At 34.1% G+C, this 24,212-nt stretch overlaps 2 protein-coding genes across 4 annotated transcripts; both read right to left on the minus strand.

Annotated features, from left to right (window-relative positions):
• Nucleotides 1–273: 273 nt before the first annotated feature.
• LOC134271532 (uncharacterized) lies at nucleotides 274–6,507 on the minus strand. Of its 2 annotated transcripts, none has more exons than XM_062753735.1 (10): nucleotides 6,383–6,507; nucleotides 4,879–4,982; nucleotides 4,544–4,669; nucleotides 3,930–4,088; nucleotides 3,584–3,720; nucleotides 2,941–3,040; nucleotides 2,522–2,616; nucleotides 1,684–1,847; nucleotides 1,344–1,484; nucleotides 274–528 (listed from the first exon to the last, which is right to left on the minus strand). In XM_062753735.1, the coding sequence occupies exons 2-10, from the start codon at nucleotides 4,975–4,977 to the stop codon at nucleotides 410–412; spliced, it is 1,140 nt and encodes a 379-aa protein (XP_062609719.1). In that variant the 5' UTR covers nucleotides 4,978–4,982; nucleotides 6,383–6,507; the 3' UTR covers nucleotides 274–409. The 2 variants fall into 2 exon arrangements, with proteins under 2 accessions (XP_062609719.1, XP_062609720.1); XM_062753736.1 differs by having other exon boundaries at nucleotides 4,879–4,978; nucleotides 6,383–6,494.
• A 2,681-nt stretch (nucleotides 6,508–9,188) lies between these two features.
• LOC134271531 (histone deacetylase complex subunit SAP130-like) lies at nucleotides 9,189–23,798 on the minus strand. Of its 2 annotated transcripts, none has more exons than XM_062753734.1 (17): nucleotides 23,673–23,798; nucleotides 23,193–23,289; nucleotides 22,219–22,434; nucleotides 21,679–21,880; nucleotides 20,973–21,406; nucleotides 20,533–20,616; nucleotides 20,118–20,343; nucleotides 18,875–19,023; nucleotides 18,281–18,692; nucleotides 18,039–18,164; nucleotides 17,715–17,827; nucleotides 17,122–17,221; nucleotides 16,627–16,730; nucleotides 11,129–11,263; nucleotides 10,888–10,991; nucleotides 10,478–10,606; nucleotides 9,189–10,024 (listed from the first exon to the last, which is right to left on the minus strand). In XM_062753734.1, exons 1-17 carry the CDS (start codon nucleotides 23,778–23,780, stop codon nucleotides 9,875–9,877), a joined length of 2,889 nt encoding a protein of 962 aa, XP_062609718.1. In that variant the 5' UTR covers nucleotides 23,781–23,798; the 3' UTR covers nucleotides 9,189–9,874. The 2 variants fall into 2 exon arrangements, with proteins under 2 accessions (XP_062609718.1, XP_062609717.1); XM_062753733.1 differs by having other exon boundaries at nucleotides 20,973–21,409.
• Between the last annotated feature and the right edge of the window lie 414 nt (nucleotides 23,799–24,212).

Here is a 24,212-nt window from a genome sequence, read left to right on the forward strand (position 1 = left end):
ATACAGGCTCACATGTGTGATTTTAACCATATTAAAATCAGATTAACATACAAAATGTGTAACTTGCATGTCAACATAATTGTCTTGCATGTAGACATAATCTTGCATGTTGACATAATTTTCTTACATGTTAAAATAAATCTTGCATGAAGGGGCAGAAACAGCCACCATATGTGTGTCTTCATTTTAAATGTGAATAAATACATGTAATGACAACTATGCTCTATATGTATGATTTTTATTCACATGAAGCTGTATAAGCATTCTTCACATCTAATTCACCAATTTTATGAATCATGTTTATATTTTTGCATTTCTTTGATTTCTAGTTTACTCTCTATATCTATATACTAGTTAATGATTTTAAAACATTTATAAAACAAATCTAAATATTGTTTAAAATATCGATTCAGTTAGGGTTTATAGAGTCACCCTTTTCATTCCAAATGTGAATATGACTGCTATTGGGTGTGTTTCTTTGTTTTAAAAGTTGATTCATACGACCATCAAAGAGTCCAAAGGTTCCTCCTGAAATAAAATTGACCAGGTATAAATATTTTTACATTACATTTAGTTTTTAAGGTGTAAAATATCTTAACTATACAAATACATTATTTTAAATTTATTTACTTTTGTGATTCATATGCTTAAAAGCAATTTATACATTTATTAAAATAAAATATTTTTATAGAAAAAATATCTTACAATTTATTTTTTCTTGAAATGTAAACTTTTTGCATTAGAGAGCACAAATGTAAATCAGACTATATAATCTTATTATTAATTATACTTTACAGAGATTTAAAAATTTGCTAATTTTTAAGTACAAGTCTCAATCAGTAGAGTTGTATTTATGCTAAATTCAAACTTTTGATAAAGTCTTTAAATTAGAAAACTGAAATAGATGTATACTTCAGTATATTCAAGTATTGCAAATTTGATTAGAATTTCACAACAAGAACTCAATTAACATGTGTAAAAATTCAAATGGTCACAATTAGGAATCAGAGAAAACATGTTGAAATTTAATTCTCAGAGTCACAGAGTTTGTGTGGTACCATAATTAGTAGGTCCTGAAGACCTTGTTCTGCAAGTGTCTGTACATGTATTAAGGATCATATCAGAAATTAGCTATAGCTTAGGGCATGATCAAACTTTATACAAACATTATCATTATAATTAAGTTTTATGTCATACAGATTGAGGAAATATATTTCTGAGGGGAACACATAATTCCCATACCTGGTACAACTGTCCTCCTTCTATCCAGTGGGAAGGGAGGCCAGCATGATACTTAAATCAAATTACGGTGTGTAAGAAATGTGTTAAAAAAAAAATCATACCTGTGTGGATGAACAGAATTTGTTTTCCCCTGAATCTCTGAGGATTATTCTGTAGCTCTGAGACCAGACCCCGGACAGCTTTACCAGTGTAGGTAGGATCAAGTATCACACCTGAAGACGCTCCAACGTCCATAATGAATTCTACACAAACACCAAAATTAGATTCATCAATGTTGTTTATTTTTCACATGCTGAAGAGATTATATTTGTCACTTCATTTTATTAAAGCAATTGTAATTATATAATAAGTTCATTAATGTTAAGTGCATTGTTGTACATATATAGTGTAATTTTCTACATAAGACACATTTGAAAAATTATTCATTCTCTTCAAACCTACCTAATTCTTCTTCAGTAGAGAGACCATAACCTCGACCTTTATAGCCCTCTATAATGTCCAGAATTTCCTCTGATCGAATATCAGTCAATCCCAGCTCTGATAGTGTCTCATTCACATGATTATGAAAGTACTTAGCATCATCACAAACTATAACAGCATGAACCCTGAAATAAAAAGGATATTTGAACAATTTTTTCTGAATACTTATTTAAAATAGATTATTGGTTTATAAAAAAAAACGTACATCAATTCTAATATTGCGACAGGAGAAAAATCTTTGAGTTTCTTACTTCCACAAACAGTCTCTAGGTTAAATCAATTGATATAAAAAAGAATTTGTTCAACTATTTGAATAAAGATATTCCAGTACATTGTAAATATAATAAAGATATCAAATATGGATTCACTGGTTACTTTTTTATTCTAGCTTAGACATGATTGGGAAACAACCTCATGCACCTTTAGTCTGTGTGATTGAACATATTACAAGTACATGTAATGACTTCAGCTTTGACCTTCAATGATGATTTTGACTTGACCTTTGACCCTGTATGATGAGTGTGTTAGTGACTTTATCCTTGACCTTGTCAATGAATGTGTAATATGACTAATTTGAACTTTGATCTAATACTGATTTGACTTTTGATTGTCTGTGATGAAATTGTTAATGTCTTGAGATTTAATCCTGTAAGATTAATGCGCTTGACCTTTTGATCTTGTATAATGATACTCATACTGAATTGACCATTGATCTTGTGAGGTAAATATGTAACAAGCCATGACTTGGCCTTGGATGACAGTAATGACTTGACCTTTGATCTTTTATGATGATACTGACTTGACCTTTGAACCTGTGAGATGATTGGCTATACATAGTCCACCAACAGTCCCTCCACTACCACAAGCCACCACAATATCTGTGATCCATGGTATCTACAAATTTTAGTAATAATATGTACACTAAAAAGCAGTTACACATAATAAGAAAAAGTTCCATAAAGACAAACACCATTGTTCTGTTGCCATGGTAACTAATAATGACCACCCTCCAACTTTTGAGAAAAACAAAGAAATTCAATTTGCCATCCATTATATGAATCCAGATATCTTCCTCATCATCTGCCTAATATATTATGGAGCAAAAATTAGGATGTATATGTATGAACCAAACTTAATTCCTATAACATAGTTCTTCATAATTCAGGAATAGTGAAAACAAATGAAAAGCGTTCCCTTTAAATACTTACAGATACTTACATGAGGCAAAATTTCTTCAAACACCGTAAGAAATCCAAACACTCCTAAGGTATTGGATCCACCTACAGGTATCAAATAGCTCTCCTCTCCTGTCTTCTCTCTGTAGAAGAAAATACAGGAGTTTCATGAGACACTATACACTCATCCAGTCATTTATACTACCTGGCAAATGATTAAGTAATAAACAAAATCCATTATTATGGACATTGGTTACAAATCCCCACAGTATGTAGTACTATGAGACCCCGTTGTGCACCAACCAAACTCTTCAGACTACAATTTGAAATCATTTATATCTAAAATCTATACTTTAAGAGATGCTTGTACAGTGATACTTGTTTAATTTGGACATCACTAGTTCCTCAAACATAGACCGTATTAGACAACAAGACATTGAAGACTATATTACAGATTAGCCAATATACTGAATTTACTAAAAGGGACTGAAAATTTACATTCTATTAGAAAATATTTTGGAATACACAACATCTGGATTAAACAAGTTTTGCTGTATATCAATTTACCTAACTGTACGCTCAAGTATTTAAAGACATAAGAACATTAGCAGAGGCTCTTACTTGTATGAGTACTTGTACATGTACGATGTAATTTACCAGATGTATAAGAACAACAGTGTACAAACCTAATGGTTTCAGCAAGTTTTTCCATTCTTGGTTTCAGTTCTGTGAGGTAGGGAGATAATTTTGGCACCATGTACATATGAGCACCACACATTCGGTTCAACAATACATTGCCTTCACAACCAACATCCGCTTCACTCTGCAAAGAGGGAATGCTCTGTTTAGCCCCCCCCCTCCCCTTACTCATTTTTATCACTATGTACAGAAAGCTATAAATGTAATTCTTACAACATCTATTTATAAATAAAATTTACTTTGTTGACAACTTCTTGCAATTAAGTACTGTACGTATACTTAAATTGACGTATTCAAAATTTAGTGCAATCGCTGGGCAATTCTTTGCTTTACCTCAATATCTGCCCTCAGCACTAGATGAGGTGTCATCCCCAGCTCCCTGGCAGCCAATGCGGTGATTCTGCAGTGATTGGACTGAATTCCACCACAAGTTATCACATGTTTACAACCCTTCTCTATAGCATCAGCCAACAGGAATTCAAGTTTTCTGACCTGTAGGTATAATAGCATATTAAAGTATTTTTTAAATTCAATTTGTAGACAGTATAGCAATGCTGTCTCTCTTAATACTAATAGAGCTTTTTTTGTTGATGTTCTAAATTAATTTGAACTAAAAATGTTTTTTTTTTAAAAGTTTTTCTAAGAGGAAAAATAAAGTGTTTTCATTCTTTAGCTTGACTCCAAAATAATATATATTTAACAAACTATAAATCCTCGATATCTCTAATGTGTCCACTTTGGGACTGTCAAAAAAAAAAGAAGATAATTTGGAACTTGGAAAATTGGAAGTTGAGGTTTGAAATTCATATATTCAGGATAACCATCTCTGATACTTTACCTACCACTAATTCCTGTTATTCTACATAAATAGAAATGCTGAGGTGCTTTTAAAAAAGTTCCAATTTATAGATCATTTTACATTAAATATAACTATATGCACCACCTACCTTGTTTCCTGAAATTGCAGCACCAGTAGCATCCTCTCGTCTGATAAAAACTTCAAACTGCTTTGGAATACCGGGAAGATTCCAGGGGTTTATCATTCCCACCTTATCATCATCTCTTGGGCTCAGCTTTAAATTCAATGAGGACAAAAGTTGGTTCTGTTAGTTTATTACAGATATAACGTATAACTGCTGTGCTTGTGGAGTGTTTATAAATGACAAAATTTACATTTATAAAAATTGTCAATGCATTGAACTAGGTACTATACTAGTAACTATATAGATCCCTGATTGAGTCAAGAACTTGATTTTTTTCAAAAAACTTCCCTCCATCTTACTGGTATCAGGGTTCTGGGAATATTCTTGAGGCCTTGTGCCCATCTTGGTGGATCATAAGGCAACAGTCTCTTTAACAGTGTAACTGTTTTGCTTCCCATTCTTCCTAAAGAAAAGTCTTTTTTGGTTATTGTGAATATTTACATTTGCAGCTCTTTTTTTTGTAAGCCAGAGATTCAATGCGATTTTCACACATTAGTCACAAAAGAAATATTTCATCATGAATTCTTAGATAAATGTATCTAGTCAATGTTTTTTTTTTCTTTCCCTTTGACTTCAAGATAACAATTAACACATTTTGAATAAACGAATTTCACATTTCTAAGAGTTATCTCCTGTTGTCGGCGTAACGCTCATTTTTCCCTCTTTGTCGTTTATAAGTTACATGTTAATATTTTTAAAATTCAAACGTTATATGACAATTTCGATCTGTACCTGTATTGCCAGAGTATGGGGCAACATGAAAAACATAATAATGAGCATATTCATACAGATTTTATTTCTAGGATACTGACCCATAAAGTTGGTAAGGTTATAGAGGGAAAACAGCATCTTACGCCGGTTGACCCCGGATTGACCCCGCAAAGGGGAATAACTTTTGTAAATGTGAAAGTCGTCTATACATTTTTATCTTTTGTATAGTCCGAAAAATCTGACGTTTTCCTGGCTTTTTTATGATTTTGATATTTTACACATAGGGACTTGTCCTCCGGATTGTTAAATGTAAAATAAATTTTAAAAATTTTGAATCTTCTTTAAATACACTTAAAAGTTGTTAAAATAAAGATCCTGACACTTTCAGGCAAGAAAAACCACGTTTAAAAAAGACGTACCACACCTATATACATAAACTATAGAGTTTATGTATATAGGTGTGGTATGTCTTTTTTAAACGTGGTTTTTCTTGCCTGAAAGTGTCAGGATCTTTATTTATAGAGTTTATGTATATAGGTGTGGTACGTCTTTTTTAAACGTGGTTTTTCTTGCCTGAAAGTGTCAGGATCTTTATTTTAACAACTTTTAAGTGTATTTAAAGAAGATTCAAAATTTTTTATAATTTATTTTACATTTAACAATCTGGAAGACAAGCCCCTATGATTTTACATGCCAGGAAAACTGTAAAATATCAAAATCATAAAAAAGCCAGGAAAACGTCAGATTTTTCGGACTACTTTTATGTAGGCCTAGAACAAAAAATATAAATAATCATATGATAATTAACAATTTTTTAAAATCCTTTTCTGAATATCGGTAAACACGGCACGTGCGTCGTGAGACGTGACTGAACATTTACACTACAAGAGTAAAGATTTAGTTGAAACGTTTTTACTAAATATATTGTACCATCTATATCATCTCTGGATTCCATTCTCTTTCATATGCATGCATATAACCCAGATCCAAAGTTCCAAACCACACTGATAAGATGTGACCTACTTTCAGACTTTTGCAAAACACCGAGTGACCTACTGCAAATAAAGGAATTGCATGGAATATACCACTCACATTAGTATTATTATGTAAAGAAATCTCCTGTCATTTTTACATGTTGCCAACTACAATTATTTATCTGGCAATGCATCAATCTGCGTCAAACTTATCTTTGTTTACTTTTCGTAAATCATACGGGAAATAGGTGCTCGTTCGTTAATTTCAAAACCTATGACAATCAATTTTGTTCCGGATTCAGTGAATTTTTTTTTAATGAAAAGTACGTTCTCATCCTGGGGCAGCTAAGCCGGCTCAGTTTACAAAAGAACTTACGACTAAAACCAAAATTAAATTCTGATTTTTAAATTTCTTATATGCATTAAGTTGAACATATTTTTGTTTTAATTAATGGAATATAATAAAGACATTCAAGAATACGGCAGCAATATGAAAAAGGATGATTATTATGCAAAAAATTTACAATCAACTTAAGTTTTTGGTCTAAGTTGTAAGTTCTTTTGTAAAACAGGCCTCTGATTCGTCGGAGTGCTGATTACAACCACAAATGATCTTCCCCCTTCCCACAGAACGGGGCCCGTTTTTTTCAGACTGATAATGATATAATTATAATGGTTGGGGAAAAAATGAGCAAAATAAAGAAAGGAATCATCCATTTAAAATCAAAATAGAAAATAAAAAAAAACTAAATAAAAATAACTTTGTCATGATCGCTATCCAAAAATTAAAACAATATCACATTATGAGTATATACTTTTAAATAAGAATTACTTTCTGATATGGAACGATTCATATGAGTGCCTCCTTTAACTTTTCTAGGGACATTTTTCAAAACACTTGTTGAACGGGAGTGTCATAGACAATTCTTTGTGCATTTTCTATTTTTTTCTAATTCTCGTTTCTCTTGCAGTAAATGACCAAAGTAAAATGAGTTCAAGGAAAGGATCCTTTTCAGGGCCAGAAACGAGAAAGATTGGAAAATCTCCGTATGCGTCTAGACCTACCATTACTTTACCGACTCCAAAACCGAAACATATCATAAAAGATGGCACCAAGAAAATGCCAACAAAGCAATTAAAGCCAAAAACTCGCGAGGAGCAGCAGGAAAATTCTCCAGGAAGAATCGACATTCAAGATAAGCAAGAACTGTCAAATCAAGAGAGTGAAAATTCCGAGAAATCTCAGGAAGAGAGGGAGGATTTCGTAGCTCAGAGTGAAGATGGAAATTCTAAAGTCGAGGAACCTTCTCCGGGTGTGTCTGAAGATTTCATGGAAAACATGTCGGATGAAAGAAAGCATAGTGGGATTCCAACTCAGACTAAAAGTAAGGAAGAGACCGTAGATGACATAGATGAATCGACCAAAGAACACAATATCACAACAAGCGGAGTGACGCTGAAAAGTCTAACACTGTCTTCAAAGGAAAATACTCCGAAGAATATTGAATCTGAATTAAAAGACCCCATTTTGTCTGAAATATGCACATATCACGAAGGAGAAACTTTCATTATGTTTTGCAATGATTGTAAATCGTCTGTATGTTCCGAGTGTATTAGAACTGACCATAAAGAACATGAATGGATCCAGCTCCGCAAAGCTGGTAAAATAATGCGACAAAAACTGGCCCAGTACAGGAAAGATATTGTCAAAACTCACCTTCCCAATTTCCAGACATGTTTAGAGAAATCACGAAGGGAAAAGGAAAAAGTTTCCGGGCAACGGAAAAAGAGAATGGAAGAAATTATTGCCCAGAGAGACAAGATGGTTGCCAAAGTATCTGAGCTCAGTCAAGCAATGCTGAATTCTTGCGCGGATGATCTGAAGAAAAATGAGGACGCTATAGAGACAATGGAGAAGGAAATTGCTGAACTAGAGCTGGTAGCTTCAAAGTTAGAGGAAAGCACTCTTCAATGTGCCAGCGATGTTGAGACAATCCAAATGGAAACGCGACTTTCATCAATCCTAAACAAAATAGTTCCAAATGATGTCCCTTTCAAAGAAAACGTAGATTTCATTCCAGGAGAAATTAACATGGATCAAATCCAAATCATGATCGGCAAATTAACAGGCTTAGAGAATGATGATGTTAAACAAGCAGACGACACTCCTACTGATCAAGATGTTTCCATGGTAAGCTCACGGTCACCAAGAAGACCACTGCGGCCATTGAACGATTTTCAGAAATGCGTTCAATGTAAGCGAATGGTTAAGAACGTTGTAAAAGTGAAATACATGTGTGGACACAAGATATGTAACTACTGCTGGTTTTCTACAATGAACAGCACCCGCTGTCCTCATTGTAACTCCCTTTAGCTTTCTTGGTCCCTTTTTTCTGCCTGCATATATAACGGATACATACATTTTCCCGACATCAAAAGAAGTGAAAGGTAAATTCTCTTATAAAATGCAATCATTATTTGTTACAAGACTTTGGTTTGAAAAATCATATTCAGGCTGAACTCATCCAAGATTCAAAGAATTGCTGAAATATGAGATGATTGTTTGTTTCTTGTTTAATACCGGTATGTCCCTCTCAGAATTTTTAATTCATATGGAGATGTCACTACTTTCCAGTGGAGGGCTACAAATTTATATCTATACTCAGCACTCAGGTCCATTGACTAGTGAGGGATCTTTTTCGTGCTAAACCTACTGCAACACAGGACCTCATTTTATAATGTCTATCCGAAGGACCAGTCTCTACGTCCCACTGTGGGTTCAAACCCACAATCTACTCCTTACTCAACAACTATGAAGCAGATGCTCTCACCACTGAGTCATGTGGGCAACATGTGGTGATTGAATACACATCTAAAATGATCAACTAAAAGCATCAAAGTACAAAGAAACAATAATTTATGAATTCTTTACTTATAATTTATTGTATTTTGTATGATAAATGAAATGTACAACAAATTTTTCAACTTTCAGCTGAGAATGTGATCAACAACCATTTGTTAATCACCTAAATAATAAAATTTGAAAACCAGATATCCCATCTGGTTTTTACGAAGAATTCTTTGCTTCCTGTTAAATTTATAATACATTACTAAAGATGAACTGTACAATGTCAAAGAGCTTTAATGCTTTTTCTGAAAACTCATTTTCCACACAACTCTTTGGTAACAAATAAAATGTATCTGACATGTTGAATGATGAAATAAATAAAATGATACAGAAAAAACATATTCTGCTGTTCACAATGAAACAAGTGAATTTCAATATGAAACAATAAAACTTAATCAAATTTTCAAAAATGCATAACAAATATAACACATGGATAACCCTGGGAACTGCTGTAGACAATTTGTTCAATGTTATCATTTGACATGTGAACTTAATTAAGGTCTATCTTTCCGGTGTTCAATATTTCTAACATTAAAACATGCCCATAACAGAAACAATTAAGAAGTTTTAGTATATATGCAAAGCAGCATCTACAAATTAGTTGTCAGGTTCAGTTCTTTGCTATTTGTATCACATACTTCCAGTATTCCGGTTGTCATGCACTGATTGGTCAGTTTGTATAATTTCAATCATTGGTCAATGCTATGATCTTTCCTTCTTTTTGATTGGTCTCTTACTAACATGTTTATTGATAATTTCGGATATTTTCTGTTTATGATCTAGCACTTTCAACATGTTCGTTCTGGATTCCTCAAGTTGATCCATAATAAGTTTGCATCTTTGAATGTTTGCCTGCCAAAAAAGATAACTTAAATAATTCAAAATTCTTGAAATGTCTGTCATATTGAATTCTGTCTATGAGCATGAAGAACACTGAAATTAACCATCACTGTTAAAACTTTGTATTTGAATTAGTATTCAGTACGAAGGACTAAAGGCAAGTGTTTGGAAATCAAGTGCTGAAGGCACACTTCTAATTTAAAAACTTTTTTAAAAATAAAATTTTTTGAATATGTTTTAAAAAATTATGAACAGGTATAAAGATATGAAACATGAGGTGTCAAATTTTGTGAGATGTTTCTGAGATTCTAAATTTTTCCTGCTAGATATTTTTATTTTATGACAAAGAGCTTTACATCCTTTTTTTTTATCATTTCTGTGAAGTAAAACTGAAATTGCTCATGTGTTCATATGACTAAAATAACTAATCAATTCTGTTATTGATGATCTCAGACATGTACTCACCTGAGTTAACTCATGCATCATACTCAGTTCGTCCTCCATGGAGACCACTGTGAGTCTATTCTGAGGACGCGGGGACAAAGCAGTTTGAATTGATGATAATTTGCTTAATAAAGTCTTCTCCAGATCATTCTGAAATAATGCAGAATAATTTATATATCATAGGGCATGCACTTTATGTTTCATAAACTGTATACATGCACTGATTATGTTTCCAAACACATAATTTTTTTTTTAAATCGAAAAATCTTTTCTGTACAATAGACTTAGAAGCACCTATCCTTGGAAAAAAAAACGTATCTTTAAACATAACATGTATATTCAAAAACTTAAAAAAATCTTTTTCTTGACTGATTTTAATTCTGACCTATTTCCCCCCTTTTTTTTTATGGATGCCAAAAATGAAAACTCACCAGATCTTCCATCTGTGCTGCCATGTGATACAACTTCCAGCCACTGGCCTTCTGAGCAGCTCCTCTCTGATTGGCTAATTCATTCACTGTGGGGCGTCGCTCTTCTGTAATATTCAAATTAATACACTTTTTTAAAACATAGTCCACTGTTTGGTCAATACATACATACAAGTAAGTGTAACTAAAAAATTTGTGCAGCTTTTAAAAATCTGACAGAAAGATTGAGAGATTTAATGCATACCTTTTGGTTTAATTTCGGTATGTCTATTAAAATGATTATTTCTTGGTTTCCAAGATATATTATAAAAGTTCATAAGGGAGATATTGGGTCGACATTTCTCTACAGTCCATCGTACACCCTCATCATCCACATACTCTGCAATGGTAAAAAATAATGATAAAAATCAATTTTTGAAACGACTTACATGTGTATTCCATATTACACGATAAATTTAATTTCATCTTGAGCAAACATAGTTACATTAAATCTATCTTTTTATTCTCACTACCTTTAGAGGGCTTTTTCAGTAAATTAATTGTGCTTGAAAAATAGGTGAACGTGAATAATTTTACGAATAAAAAAAAAGTCACTTGGAAAGAACTGATTTACTACATCATATTTTTGAGACAAGAGGCCCACGGGCCTTATAGGTCACCTGAGTATCATGCAACAACTTTCCAGCGATTGTATTTGGTTCGTGTTTTAATCCAAAAGCCATGAAATTCACAAATTTTGAAGAAGGCACCATTGCTTATCAAAGGGCAGATTTCAAAGCATTAATTTATTTTTAGTCAAAGTACCCCCCTGGTACCCCTGACCCAGCGTCCCTAAAATTATCTATTTTGAAAGAGGCCCCTTTCTTCATTATAAGGCCAGCATTTTTTTTTTGTTTAGGTTTAGTTATGAACATGAGAATAAACAAGAGGCCCACGGGCCTTATAGGTCACCTGAGTATCATGTAACAACTTTCCAGCGATTGTATTTGGTTCGTGTTTTAAGCCAAAAGCCATGAAATTCACAAATTTTGAAAGAGGCACCATTGCTTATCAAAGGGCAGATTTCAAAGCATTAATTTATTTTTAGTCAAAGTACCCCCTTGGTACCCCTGACCCAGCACTCCTGAAATTATCTATTTTGAAAGAGGACCCTTTCTTCATTATAAGGCCAGCATTTTTTTTTTTATGTTTAGGTTTGAGTTATGAACATGAGAATAAAAAAGTCCCGAAGGAAAAGGAAATAAATTTTTTTGATAAATCAATTATTAACATTTGTACATTCTTTTTTTATGCTATCCTAATAGGCTCTTTACCACTGGACACATAATGCTTATAAATAGGAAAGTAGAACATTTAATTACTTATTTCATCATCTGCCAGTTTGGGCCAGTTATATAAATTTTGTGATGTTGATCAAAATATATTTTTAAAAATCAATTCTTTAAAAGTCTTTCAATACATCTTCATTTTCTTAATATGTGTTAGGTGAATGTGTAGACATTGTTCTAAAATTTACTTGATGCCTAAAATTATAATTCCTATCATAAAACAGACAGGAAGTATTGGGGAGTAGGGTCAACATTTTTTCAATTAAGGCCATAATAAATAAATTGCTAGATTCTCATCCGAATTTTTTTAAAAATCGAGGCGGGCGGGCGGCTTTTATTATATATTTTTTATTTTTTCAGTTTTGCAGATTTTTTATTGACCTGGTCAATCGGTGTAATTTTATATATAATACCCGAATAAAAGTCCTAGTAAAGGTTCAATTATCTCTTACTTCACATCATCACCAATCTTTTTCAACCAATGACCCTTGTTTAAAATATATACGCATGTATTACAGCAACTACCATCTTTTCAGCTGTCAAAATCATGTCGACTTTCGCAGGATTTAAAACGAAAGTAGAATTGAATACCGATCCTGATCAGAATTAAGACAAAGAAAAACAGAAATAAAAAAAATCAAGGCGGGGTATGAAATCGGGGCGGGCGGGGATGAGAATCTAGGAATATTTTTATTATGGCCTAAGTGTAAAATAATTTTTCTGGCTGATACAAATGATACTACATATATTTGTATATTCTTGCCTTTTAATAGTTGAATTTTTTTTTATTTCTTCACTTCAGGTTATTGTTTATTTCTTCCTCAAATGGACTTCACTTCTCCCATAGTTTTATTCATTACATCTGATGCATAAGCAACAATTTTCTGAAGAATGATGCTTAGACTGTAAGCTATAAGAGAGACCTAAACAATGTCCCTGGCAATATGCAATAGCTACCACGGGCAGTTTAAAACCTGGGGGAGAAAATAATTTACAGACAGATACTTTTGAAACGAATACATAATTATCTCACCAGCATGTCATTGTGCAACAAAGTCGTCAGCATTTTATTTGTCCTTTGAACGGGTGAAACGTTTTGAATGGCACTCTTATCGATGAATTTTACACTAAACCATGCCAAATTCTTGGATCTAGCTTTATTTACCCGCCGTTTCAGGTCTAAAAACCGGAAGTGCGAGTTCGTAAATTTGAAATCTCGATCCCGACTCAAATTTGACATCCGAAAGAAATTTTTTTTTAAATTTTTTTCTAAAAGTTCAAAACCTTGAGCGGAGGGTTTGTAAAACTGAAAATAAAATAAATCCTGGCCTTAGATATGTAATTAGATTATTAGCATATTAACCAAGAGCAAAGGATAAGATGTTCAAAGAATTCATACATTTCACTATATAATCATTAGAGCCCCACCCTAAAACAAGAACCACTGACCCTGGGGCCATAAATTTCACAATTTTGGTAGAGGCACTCTTGCTTATCATAACTACAAAATGTATGTTCTTAGTTAGTTTATTTAATACCCAGGAGCAGAGAACAAGATTTTCAAAGAATTAATGTATTTTCACTATATAATCAATAGAGCCCCGCCCTAACACCAGAACCCCTGACCCTGGGGCCATAAAATTCACAATTTTGGTAGAGGCACTCTTGCTCATCATAACTATGTACTTAGTTGGTTTATTTAATACCCAGGAGCAGAGAAGAAGATTTTCAAAGAAATAATGCATTTTCACTACCTACTTATTTAGCCCCGCCCTATCACTAGAACCCCTGACCCTAGGGCCATGAATTTCACAATTTTGGTAGAGGACTCATTGCTGATTACAATCATGCAAACAGTTTGACTGCTTGATGTCCAGGAGTAAAGAAGAAGATTTTTAAAGATTGCACTAATTTTAGTGGTTTTGGCCCCACCCCTCGGGCCCCAGGGGGGCAGGGATCATGAAATTCACAATTTTTGTTCCCCTTCACCCATAGATGCTTTGTATCAAATTTAGTTGAAATTGGTTCAGTGGTTGCAGAGAAGAAGCTGAAAATGTTCAAATGTTAACGCACGACAAACGACGCACGACGAACGACGACGGACGAAAACAGATAGCAATAGGTCACCTGAGTTTACTCAGGTGACCTAAAAAGTCCCAAAGGAGAAGGAAATAATTTTTTTTTTTTTTGATAAATCAATTTTTAACATTTGTTCATTCTTTTTTTTAATGCTATTCTAATAGGCTCCTTACTGCTGGACACATAATGCTTACAAATAGGAAAGTAGAACATTTAATTACTTATTTCATCATCTGCCAGTTTGGGCCAGTTATATAAATTTTGTGATGTTGTTCAAAATATATTTTAAAAAATCAATTCTTTAAAAGTCTTTCAAAATATCTTAATTTTCTTAATATGTGTTAGGTGAATGTGTAGACATTGTTCTAAAATTTACTTGATGCCTAAAATTATAATTCCTATCATAAAACAGACAGGAAGTATTGGGGAGTAGGGTCAACATTTTTTCAATTAAGGCCATAATAAATAAATTGCTAGATTCTCATCCGAATTTTTTTAAAAATCGAGGCGGGCGGGCGGCTTTTATTATATATTTTTTATTTTTTCAATTTTGCAGATTTTTTATTGACCTGGTCAATCGGTGTAATTTTATATATAATACCCGAATAAAAGTCCTAGTAAAGGTTCAATTATCTCTTACTTCACATCATCACCAATCTTTTTCAACCAATGACCCTTGTTTAAAATATATACGCATGTATTACAGCAACTACCATCTTTTCAGCTGTCAAAATCATGTCGACTTTCGCGGGATTTAAAACGAAAGTAGAATTGAATACCGATCCCGATCAGAATTAAGACGAAGAAAAACAGAAATAAAAAAATGGAGGCGGGGGTATGAAATCGGGGCGGGCGGGGATGAGAATCTAGGAATATTTTTATTATGGCCTAAGTGTAAAATAATTTTTCTGGCTGATACAAATGATACTACATATATTTGTATATTCTTGCCTTTTAATAGTTGAATTTTTTTTTATTTCTTCACTTCAGGTTATTGTTTATTTCTTCCTCAAATGGACTTCACTTCTCCCATAGTTTTATTCATTACATCTGATGCATAAGCAACAATTTTCTGAAGAATGATGCTTAGACTGTAAGCTATAAGAGAGACCTAAACAATGTCCCTGGCAATATGCAATAGCTACCACGGGCAGTTTAAAACCTGGGGGAGAAAATAATTTACAGACAGATACTTTTGAAACGAATACATAATTATCTCACCAGCATGTCATTGTGCAACAAAGTCGTCAGCATTTTATTTGTCCTTTGAACGGGTGAAACGTTTTGAATGGCACTCCTATCGATAAATTCTTACACTATCTCAGACATAGCTTTATATACCCGCATTGAACCGGAAGTGCGAGTTCGTAAATTTGAAATCTCGATCCCGACTCAAATTTGACATTGGAAAGAAAAAAAATTGTTTTATTTTTTTCTGAAAATTCAAAACCTCTAGCGGATGGTTTGTAAAACAGAAAATAAAATAAATCCTGGCCTTAAATATGTATTTAGATCATTAGTATATTAACCAGAGGGAAAGGATAAGATGTTCAAAGAATTCATGCATTTCACTATATAATCATTTGAGCCCCACCCTAAAACAAGAACCCTGACCCTGGGGCCATAAAATTCACAATTTTGGTAGAGGCACTCTTGCTCATCATAACTATGTACTTAGTTAGTTTATTTAATACCCAGGAGCAGAGAAGAAGATTTTCAAAGAATTCATGTATTTTCACTATATAATCAATAGAGCCCCGCCCTAACACCAGAACCCCTGACCCTGGGGCCATAAAATTCACAATTTTGGTAGAGGCACTCTTGCTCATCATAGAAACTATGTACTTATTTGGTTTATTTAATACCCTGGAGCAGAGAAGAAGATTTTCAAAGAAATAATACATTTTCGCTACCTACTTATTTAGCCCCACCCTAGCACTAGAACCCCTGACCCCAGGGCCATGAATTTCACAATTTTGGTAGAGGACTCATTGCTGATTACAAACATGCAAACAGTTTGACTGCTTGATGTCCAGGAGTAAAGAAGAAGATTTTTAAAGATTGCATTAATTTTAGTGGTTTTGGCCCCACCCCTCAGGCCCCAGGGGGGCAGGGATCATGAAATTCACAATTTTTGTTCCCCTTCACCCATAGATGCTTTGTGCCAAATTTGGTTGAAATTGGTTCAGTGGTTGCAGAGAAGAAGCTGAAAATGTTCAAATGTTAACGCACGACGGACGACGACGGACGAAAACAGATAGCAATAGGTCACCTGAGTTTACTCAGGTGACCTTAAAAATGTAATGTTATATCAAATTTGACAAGAGTTGTGTACCTTCTCTGTATTCGTTATGGGTGTCCTCCTCCTCTTTGACGGATTCCACGGCCACCTTCTCCTCATCTGAGGACACGCTGTCCTTCAGCTCCTCGTTAGCATTCCTGAGACAGACATTAAATATCAGAACAACAAGTGTTGTCAGTAAAGGAAAACAAATCTCCCCCAAATATTTACATTCTATTGAGAGAAAAAAGTTTAAGTAAAACATTTTATGAATGAGTCCAATTGTCACAATTTTACCTCTTACAACATACAGTAATATTAGATAAAGGAAGTCAGTAGGACCTCAAGCTTTGCTTTATTTAAACAAAGATTCTTCATACCCATGAAAAAACTCAGTGGAATCCTTCAATAGGATTTCTAAAAGATTCCTTATTTAACTGACATTTCCTTACAAACAAATTCTTTACAACTATAATTTTTACTATGAGATAACAATGTTTTAAGCATAATAATTTATACGATTTACAACATTAACATGTTCTAACTTACAAGAGCTGTTTTCTTGGTTTCTTCCTTGGAGAAGCATCTGTACTGTTGGGTAAAGAGTTGGACAAAGAAGCAATACTGCTAGTTATAGCTGCAGACAGACCTGTAAACAACAGCAAAGTTCATACAATAATCTACAATCAACTGATTCAGGATTAATAATACTGCAAACAGAACAGGCAGTTAACTGCTTAATAAATAATAATGTTCTCTACCCAGTATTTAGGCCAAAATAAAATTATAGTTTGTCTGGAATTGCCTCCCGCCTCATTGAAATGCCCCCTCCTGAAAAAATTTTATTAACCAAAAGTAGGAAGATTTTTTTTTTATTCAATCAATTTTTTTTGCCCATTACATGTATCACAAAACACTGAAATATAGTGTCAGATATATGTAAAATTAGGTTTCTTTTGTTGATGGTAGATACTTTTTTTTAAAAGTCAGAAAATGTATTTACTGTTTACTGAGATTTTTATCAAAAAATTAAAATTTATCTTCAATTCAAAAAAAAAAAAAAAAATTCCCTCCCTCCCTCCTGTGTCTGAAACCCTTCAGGCGGCAATTCCAAACAAACAATATTTTAAGGATTGCCTTACCATTTTCAAGGCCATCCATGGGTTCCTGTTTTATCTTCAGTTCAGCCATGTTGTTTTGAGTTGGTGTAGTGGCCTCACTTGACAAGGCTGTATCAGTGGAGGATTGACTTTCCCTGTTAAAATTCAAATTTAATCACACGTAAATATACTTATTTCAAAAGACAAGCATTGTTCATCATCAACACACAGTTCATACGAACATCTTAAAGTTACATAAATTTTCTGTTGCTTGTATTTTCCATTTACCAGTACTCATTTTTAAAATTAAGGCATAATACATATTCACATGCATCTTTAGCCAGAAATATTGATTAGAATTCCTACCCTGCTGGAGTAGCTGGAGTTTTGGGAGAGCTTGTGTTGGACTGCGGGGCAGAGTCTGTCCTAGAATCTGGGCGGGGACTGTGTCTGTCCATTGTATTCAGACCACACACTGGCTTCTTCACAGGTCTATAATGTGTGTAAAAGAAATTTAAAGTATATTACATATTACAAATTTTTCAAGAATTTTTTTGACAGAGAAAACTAAAGGAAATCTTAAACATTTATCAATAAAGATTACTCACCCTTCATTTGTTCTCTTTCTGAGAATACTTGGTCTGGGTGAAGCATTAGGGGTACTGACAGGGGTATTACTGTTGGGCTGAGAATTCTGGGGTGTGACTGGAGTTGAAGGATAATTTGGGGCAGGATTACACTGTCCCATTACTGTAAGTGCAGGAATAGGGATAGATGCTGCAGTGGCTGAGGACAGGGTTGATATATTGTCTGTCGGGGTGGTGGGACGGGCCGTTGACTCGGGAACAGTCGTTGATCCTGTGAAAGGCAGGTTTCCAGTCAGAGCCTGCTGAGCTCGAATCGTATCCATGGTAACTACGACAGGCTGAGACTGATTAAATCGCACGCTGGCCCCTGGTGTCCCAGAAAATGTGTGTGCTGCTTGTAATGAGGCCGCTAAATTGGGAGTTTGATTTTGCACTAAAATATCAACATCATAAAATTAAGAAGGTCCTTTGTTGCATTTATTTAATCAAACAATCAGACTCATTTCATTTGTTAGTCAGTTTTGTGACAAAAATGTTAAATCTTATTACTATCTCATTTAAACAGGATATTGTGTTTTTTTTATTTATAAAATTCACTTTAAAGACTCTACTTACAAAGTCCTGTTCTAATGGTAGAAGCAGTAGATATCGTAGGGATTGCATGTACATTTGGCTGTGCATTTGCCAAGGCTTGCTGCATCTCATATTGCATCAAGTAAGAATTAGGAATGAAGTATGGATAAATCTGACTGGACAAGGCTGGCCTGAAACATAAAATGAAAATCAGCTAAAGACTAAACAATAAATAAACGGCAATACATATCATACGGAGACCAAAATTTTACTATAATTTTAAAGGTACTTGGACACAGATTTGAAGTTAATATTTTCTCCATAATATCACGAATTATATATTGTAATAGCATTTCACACAAAAATTAATTAAAAATCTTATTTTATCTAAAGTTATTAAAACTTCAAATTTTTTGGCGGGTTTGATTGACTCATCCTGGCACTTTCACATATTTAACTTTATTCTTAATCCTTCAGAAAAGTGGCAATCTTGTTGTGAATTAATGAGAAATATTAAAACTTTAATCCAGAAAAATAATTTTATTCAGAATAGAAATGTTAGAATACAAAACACCTTCACAAGTATCGTCATTCCGAGCTAAGTCGTGTGTGCAAATCGATCACACTCGTGTTATGTACACAGTTTTTGTAAACAAGGCACGAACTCTGTTTTTATTTATGTTTAGATTTCACCGGGTGCGTTCTGAATCATCACAGTCTGCTTACCACAACTGCATGGACTGAGAATATATTGTGTGTTTGTTTTGCTTTCGAACATGTCTACTCTGATTTTTCTGAATTATAATATCAATATTTTGCATTCATACACAACAAGATTGTCACTTTTCCTAAGTATTAAGAGTAAAATTAAAATTTGTGAAAGTGTAAGGATGTGTCTATCAAACCCGCCAAAAAAATTAAAGTTTTAATAACTTTAAAATGAAATAAGATTTTTAAGTAATTTTTGTGTGAAATGCTATGAAAATATATACTTCGTAATATTATAGAGAAAAAAAACAGAAAATATGAACCTCAAATCTGTGTCCAAGTACCTTTAAGCAAGCTCACCGAGTAAATATAGTTCATTTGAGAAGACCTTGTTACAGGTAAAATAGAAATGTCTTACCTTTTCTCATTCTAAATTAAGACCAAGATTAAAGTGTCAGTGATGGATACACTAAAAGACATCCACAGGAATGATATTTAAAGTCCCTCTCATGAAAGAAGGGGACAATAATATCTCTTAAAGGAGTCGTGTAATTTTTAATTTCTCTGTAGTACGTACCTTTCTGGGTGAGCGAGAGTTGATGGCGCTGTATGAGAGGTACTGGGCTGGGTCCGGTGGGGCATGAATACGCTGGCGGTAGATGTGGAGTGGGCTGGGGGCGCTGTCCCTGGGTGGGTGGACTCCGGGCGGGGCCTCTCCAGGATGCTTGGGGTGAGGGGAAGGGTGGAGCTAACCGTGTGCGGTGCCAGAGACAAAGGGGGCTGTCTCACAGGGGGTACTTTTGCTATAAAAGGATGATAAACCTTGCAGTAGATCGCATTTTCATGAAAATAATTCAATCTAAGTCTAAGAGGGATACAAAGATATACAAAAACATTTGATATATAATTATATGCATCTTATTTTTTTCTTTGGTTTTGATGTAACCCAACATAAACACTTTTTAAAAAATTTTTAAATAAAATTGTTTTACCTATGGGAATGGTTGTGGCTGTTGTGGTAACTGATGACAAAGCTGCAGAGAGAGCAGCAGAAGAGGATGATGGGATAGTGATGCCTGCAAAAACATTTTAAAGTAGATTCTGAGACATTATAGGAACATTCTAATCCCTAAAATATTCTTCCTAGTTCTCAAAGCACACTGTTTTCTTCTTTTGAAATCTTGTGTTATCTACCTGCATTTTCAGTGTATAATTGAGAAAATTTAATTTTAAAAAAAAATTAGAAAATATTATTTTCATTCAAAATTGTAAACACAAATGCATATGATGAATCATAAGTAAAGTAAGCACACTATGCCTACCAAAGCCATATATATATTTCTGTATCTTTGAGTTTCCAATTCCTTATCAGAAGAGCTTTAGATTGTTGAAAATCTAAAATACTTGCTAATAAACCACTCCCATTCATTACCTTTATTAGTCTTCAATGGATTTGTCACAAGATTATGTGGAGTCACTGATGAATTTGAAGTCTGAGTCACAAACACTTTAGTCCCGGAGAAAGTGGAAGTCTGTGGCACATGTACAGTTTTAGGGGGCCGGATGACCGGATCACTCGACGGCCTCACGGGTTGCTTAGCATCCAAGGACCTCTGTAAGGATCCCGCAATGACGGACTTTACCGCTGATTCCCCTAAAGGTCGCGCCTGAGTCGTAATTATTGTTTTGGGAGCTGTATCAACCGTAGGTGTTCTCAAGGCCTGGATGAGAGGCTTTGGAACATCTATTGTTCTCTGTATCGTGGGAGGTTTGGAGATCCCCTCCCCTGCTTGGCGGGGAGCCTGTAAGGTGATCTGAATGCTGCCCTGTGGAGCCGAGACCGTGCTTGGTACTGTGACATTTGTCCTGCTGAAAAAAAGAAGTTGTCACTCAGACACAAATTTTTAAAGACTTTATTCATCATTGCCAAGAAATTATTGCTATGTTCAATGTTGCTCTATCTGATAGCTGTTAACTATCTTTTCACTCTTCATTTTTTTTTTCACTATTATTCTTTGTCTCCATTTTCGATCTACATTAGACTGAAAATATGAAGAGTTTGAAAAATTCAACAATTAATTTTAGCTTTCTCAGGTCATGAGGTAGGGTAATTTTTTTAGGGGGGGTATAGCCCATACCTTGATCCTTCACTGGCCTGAGTGACAGCAATGGTTACCCCTGGAGTAGGAGATTTTGACGTAGGGGGTGTGGTGGATTTGATGAGGGAGGAGGTCTGGACCTTTGTACCCGGACTCTGAAGACTGACGGTAGGGTGTCTCACCACTGGCAGGGCAGTCATGGACTTAGGCCCAGCAAACGCCGAGGCTGCAGCCATAGGACCTACAGCAGTATTAGGAACATGTAGGTCTTGCGGTAATTACCTCTCATTAGAAAAACTTGGCAAAGCTGTACATACATGGAAATCCAAAATTTTGAAAATTTATTTTAAGTTTTGTTTTTCAATTAATGTGTAAAAACATTTGTACTCCATAGGGATTTTATTTATAAATGTAGGAATCTGCATAACAGATGCATATAAATTGTTTGAGACACAATGCTAGTAAAAATCGATTTTTTTTCATGGCAGTATTAATTCTAGCTGGGACTCAAAATTCCAACAAACCTTGAGCCTCGCAGCTCAAGTTAGCAAAATCCTAGTGAGGACCCTGAGCACAAACCTTTTGGAAGATGAGAGGGAAATCCTAGATGTTGAGTGCTGCCACCCCTAAGAATAGAGCTGACATTGGTAGCTGCCCCTGGGCTTATCTGGACAATACTACCCTGGGGGATGGTGGGGGTGGTGGAGGAGCTGATGAGGGGTAGGGTGGAGGGTGCTGAGGGGGCAGCAGTGGTGACCAAACTTGCCACTGGTCTCGGCACTTCTGACAGTAAAGCTGAAATTAATGTAAAATTTTAAAACCTTGGGATAAATATGCTCCACTTCTGAAATATATCTTTTATTTATTGAAAAATAATTTTACATAATTTACTTAATAATCAGTTAATCATTATTCTCATTTCACATCTTGTGAAAGTGTTGAGTACCATGACAAGCAAAAAATAACAAACTTATTATACATTAGGCAATCCTTAAAATATTGTTTGTTTGGAATTGCCGCCTGAAGGGTTTCAGACACAGGAGGGAGGGAGGGAATTTTTTTTTTTTTCTTTTCTTTTTTTTTTTTTGAATTGAAGATAAATTTTAATTTTTTGATAAAAATCTCAGTAAACAGTAAATACATTTTCTGACTTTTAAAAAAAAGTATCTACCATCAACAAAAGAAACCTAATTTTACATATATCTGACACTATATTTCAGTGTTTTGTGATACATGTAATGGGCAAAAAAAATTGATTGAATAAAAAAAAATCTTCCTACTTTTGGTTAATAAAATTTTTTCAGGAGGGGGCATTTCAATGAGGCGGGAGGCAATTCCAAACAAACTATAATCTTATTTTGGCCTTATTATTGATTCCACCTTGCAATACAATAATAACAGGCTGTAACAATAACTGCGTTCCCATATTACCTGGTACAAACTACAAAAAAGTGACAGAACTTATTCTGTTATATACTGATTCATTAACATTACTTTCAGAACCTTGGTTTCATATCTTTTACACTTGAGATCTTTCTGCTGGACTTCCTTACCTTGAGGAATAATGGCTGCTAGACTCCCTCCATCTCCCGTTTTACCACTTGTCAGGTTGATTGGTACCATTGGCTGATTCAATGATTTAGATGCTGCCTGTAAAAGGAACATGATACCAATATCAAATACATTATTTCAAACCTTTCTATGGCTTTTTTTTGCATTGTATAAATTGTGAAAGGTTATAGCATTACTAGAAAGTTTTGTTCACATTTTTTCATGGGGCTATAATTCAAAGGTTACCATAGCAAATTTTTTGATTTATCTGCAGGTTTAAAAGTAATTTTTTTTTATTTATTTTCAGATTGCTATTTATTAGTATTCTTAGTCTTAAACATGTTACATGCACTGTAAATATCTGTTCCCTGTTTCATGGAATTCACACAAATTATTTTTAATACATATGCTTTGAACATAAATATTCCTATAAATTCAAAGACAAACTGTTGATTTATGAAACAAATGACAATAAGACTGACTTGCAGTTCTGGGTAATGACTGAGTATAGCATGCCCCGGGATACTGATTGTGGGGGTGGAGGAGATCACTGGGGGGTCCTCTTTTTCTCCAGCAGTTCTGTTACTCATGTTTCAGAGGAGTTTACCTAAAAATTCAACAATCAGACAATTAATATAAATATTCATATTTTAATCATATTTATGGCTTTATAAACATGTTATACATGTATAATCAATTAATCATACATAAATTGTGTTGGCATCAGGCTGTCTATTTAAACCATATTAAGAATTAAAATTTATTTTTATTGAGAGTGACAAATATTTTGCACTATATTGTTCAAAGTATGAGCAATACAGAAGGAAATACAATAATATATTCAATGTTAACATAGATACTAATGGTAATCATATTAGAAACAAGAGGCCCATGGGCCACATCGCTTACCTGAGAAGCTTTGACCATTCTGTTTTTTACCAGATTTCCTCCTTGTAATACATAATGCATCCCCACCCTACCCCACTGATCATAATTTAGACATTTTGAAATCTACACTACCC

Source organism: Saccostrea cucullata, unplaced genomic scaffold, assembly GCF_032062105.1.
Source record: "Saccostrea cucullata isolate Sc308-1 unplaced genomic scaffold, CSIRO_AGI_Scuc_v1 ctg8736, whole genome shotgun sequence".
Classification (NCBI taxonomy): Eukaryota; Metazoa; Mollusca; class Bivalvia; order Ostreida; family Ostreidae; genus Saccostrea; species Saccostrea cuccullata.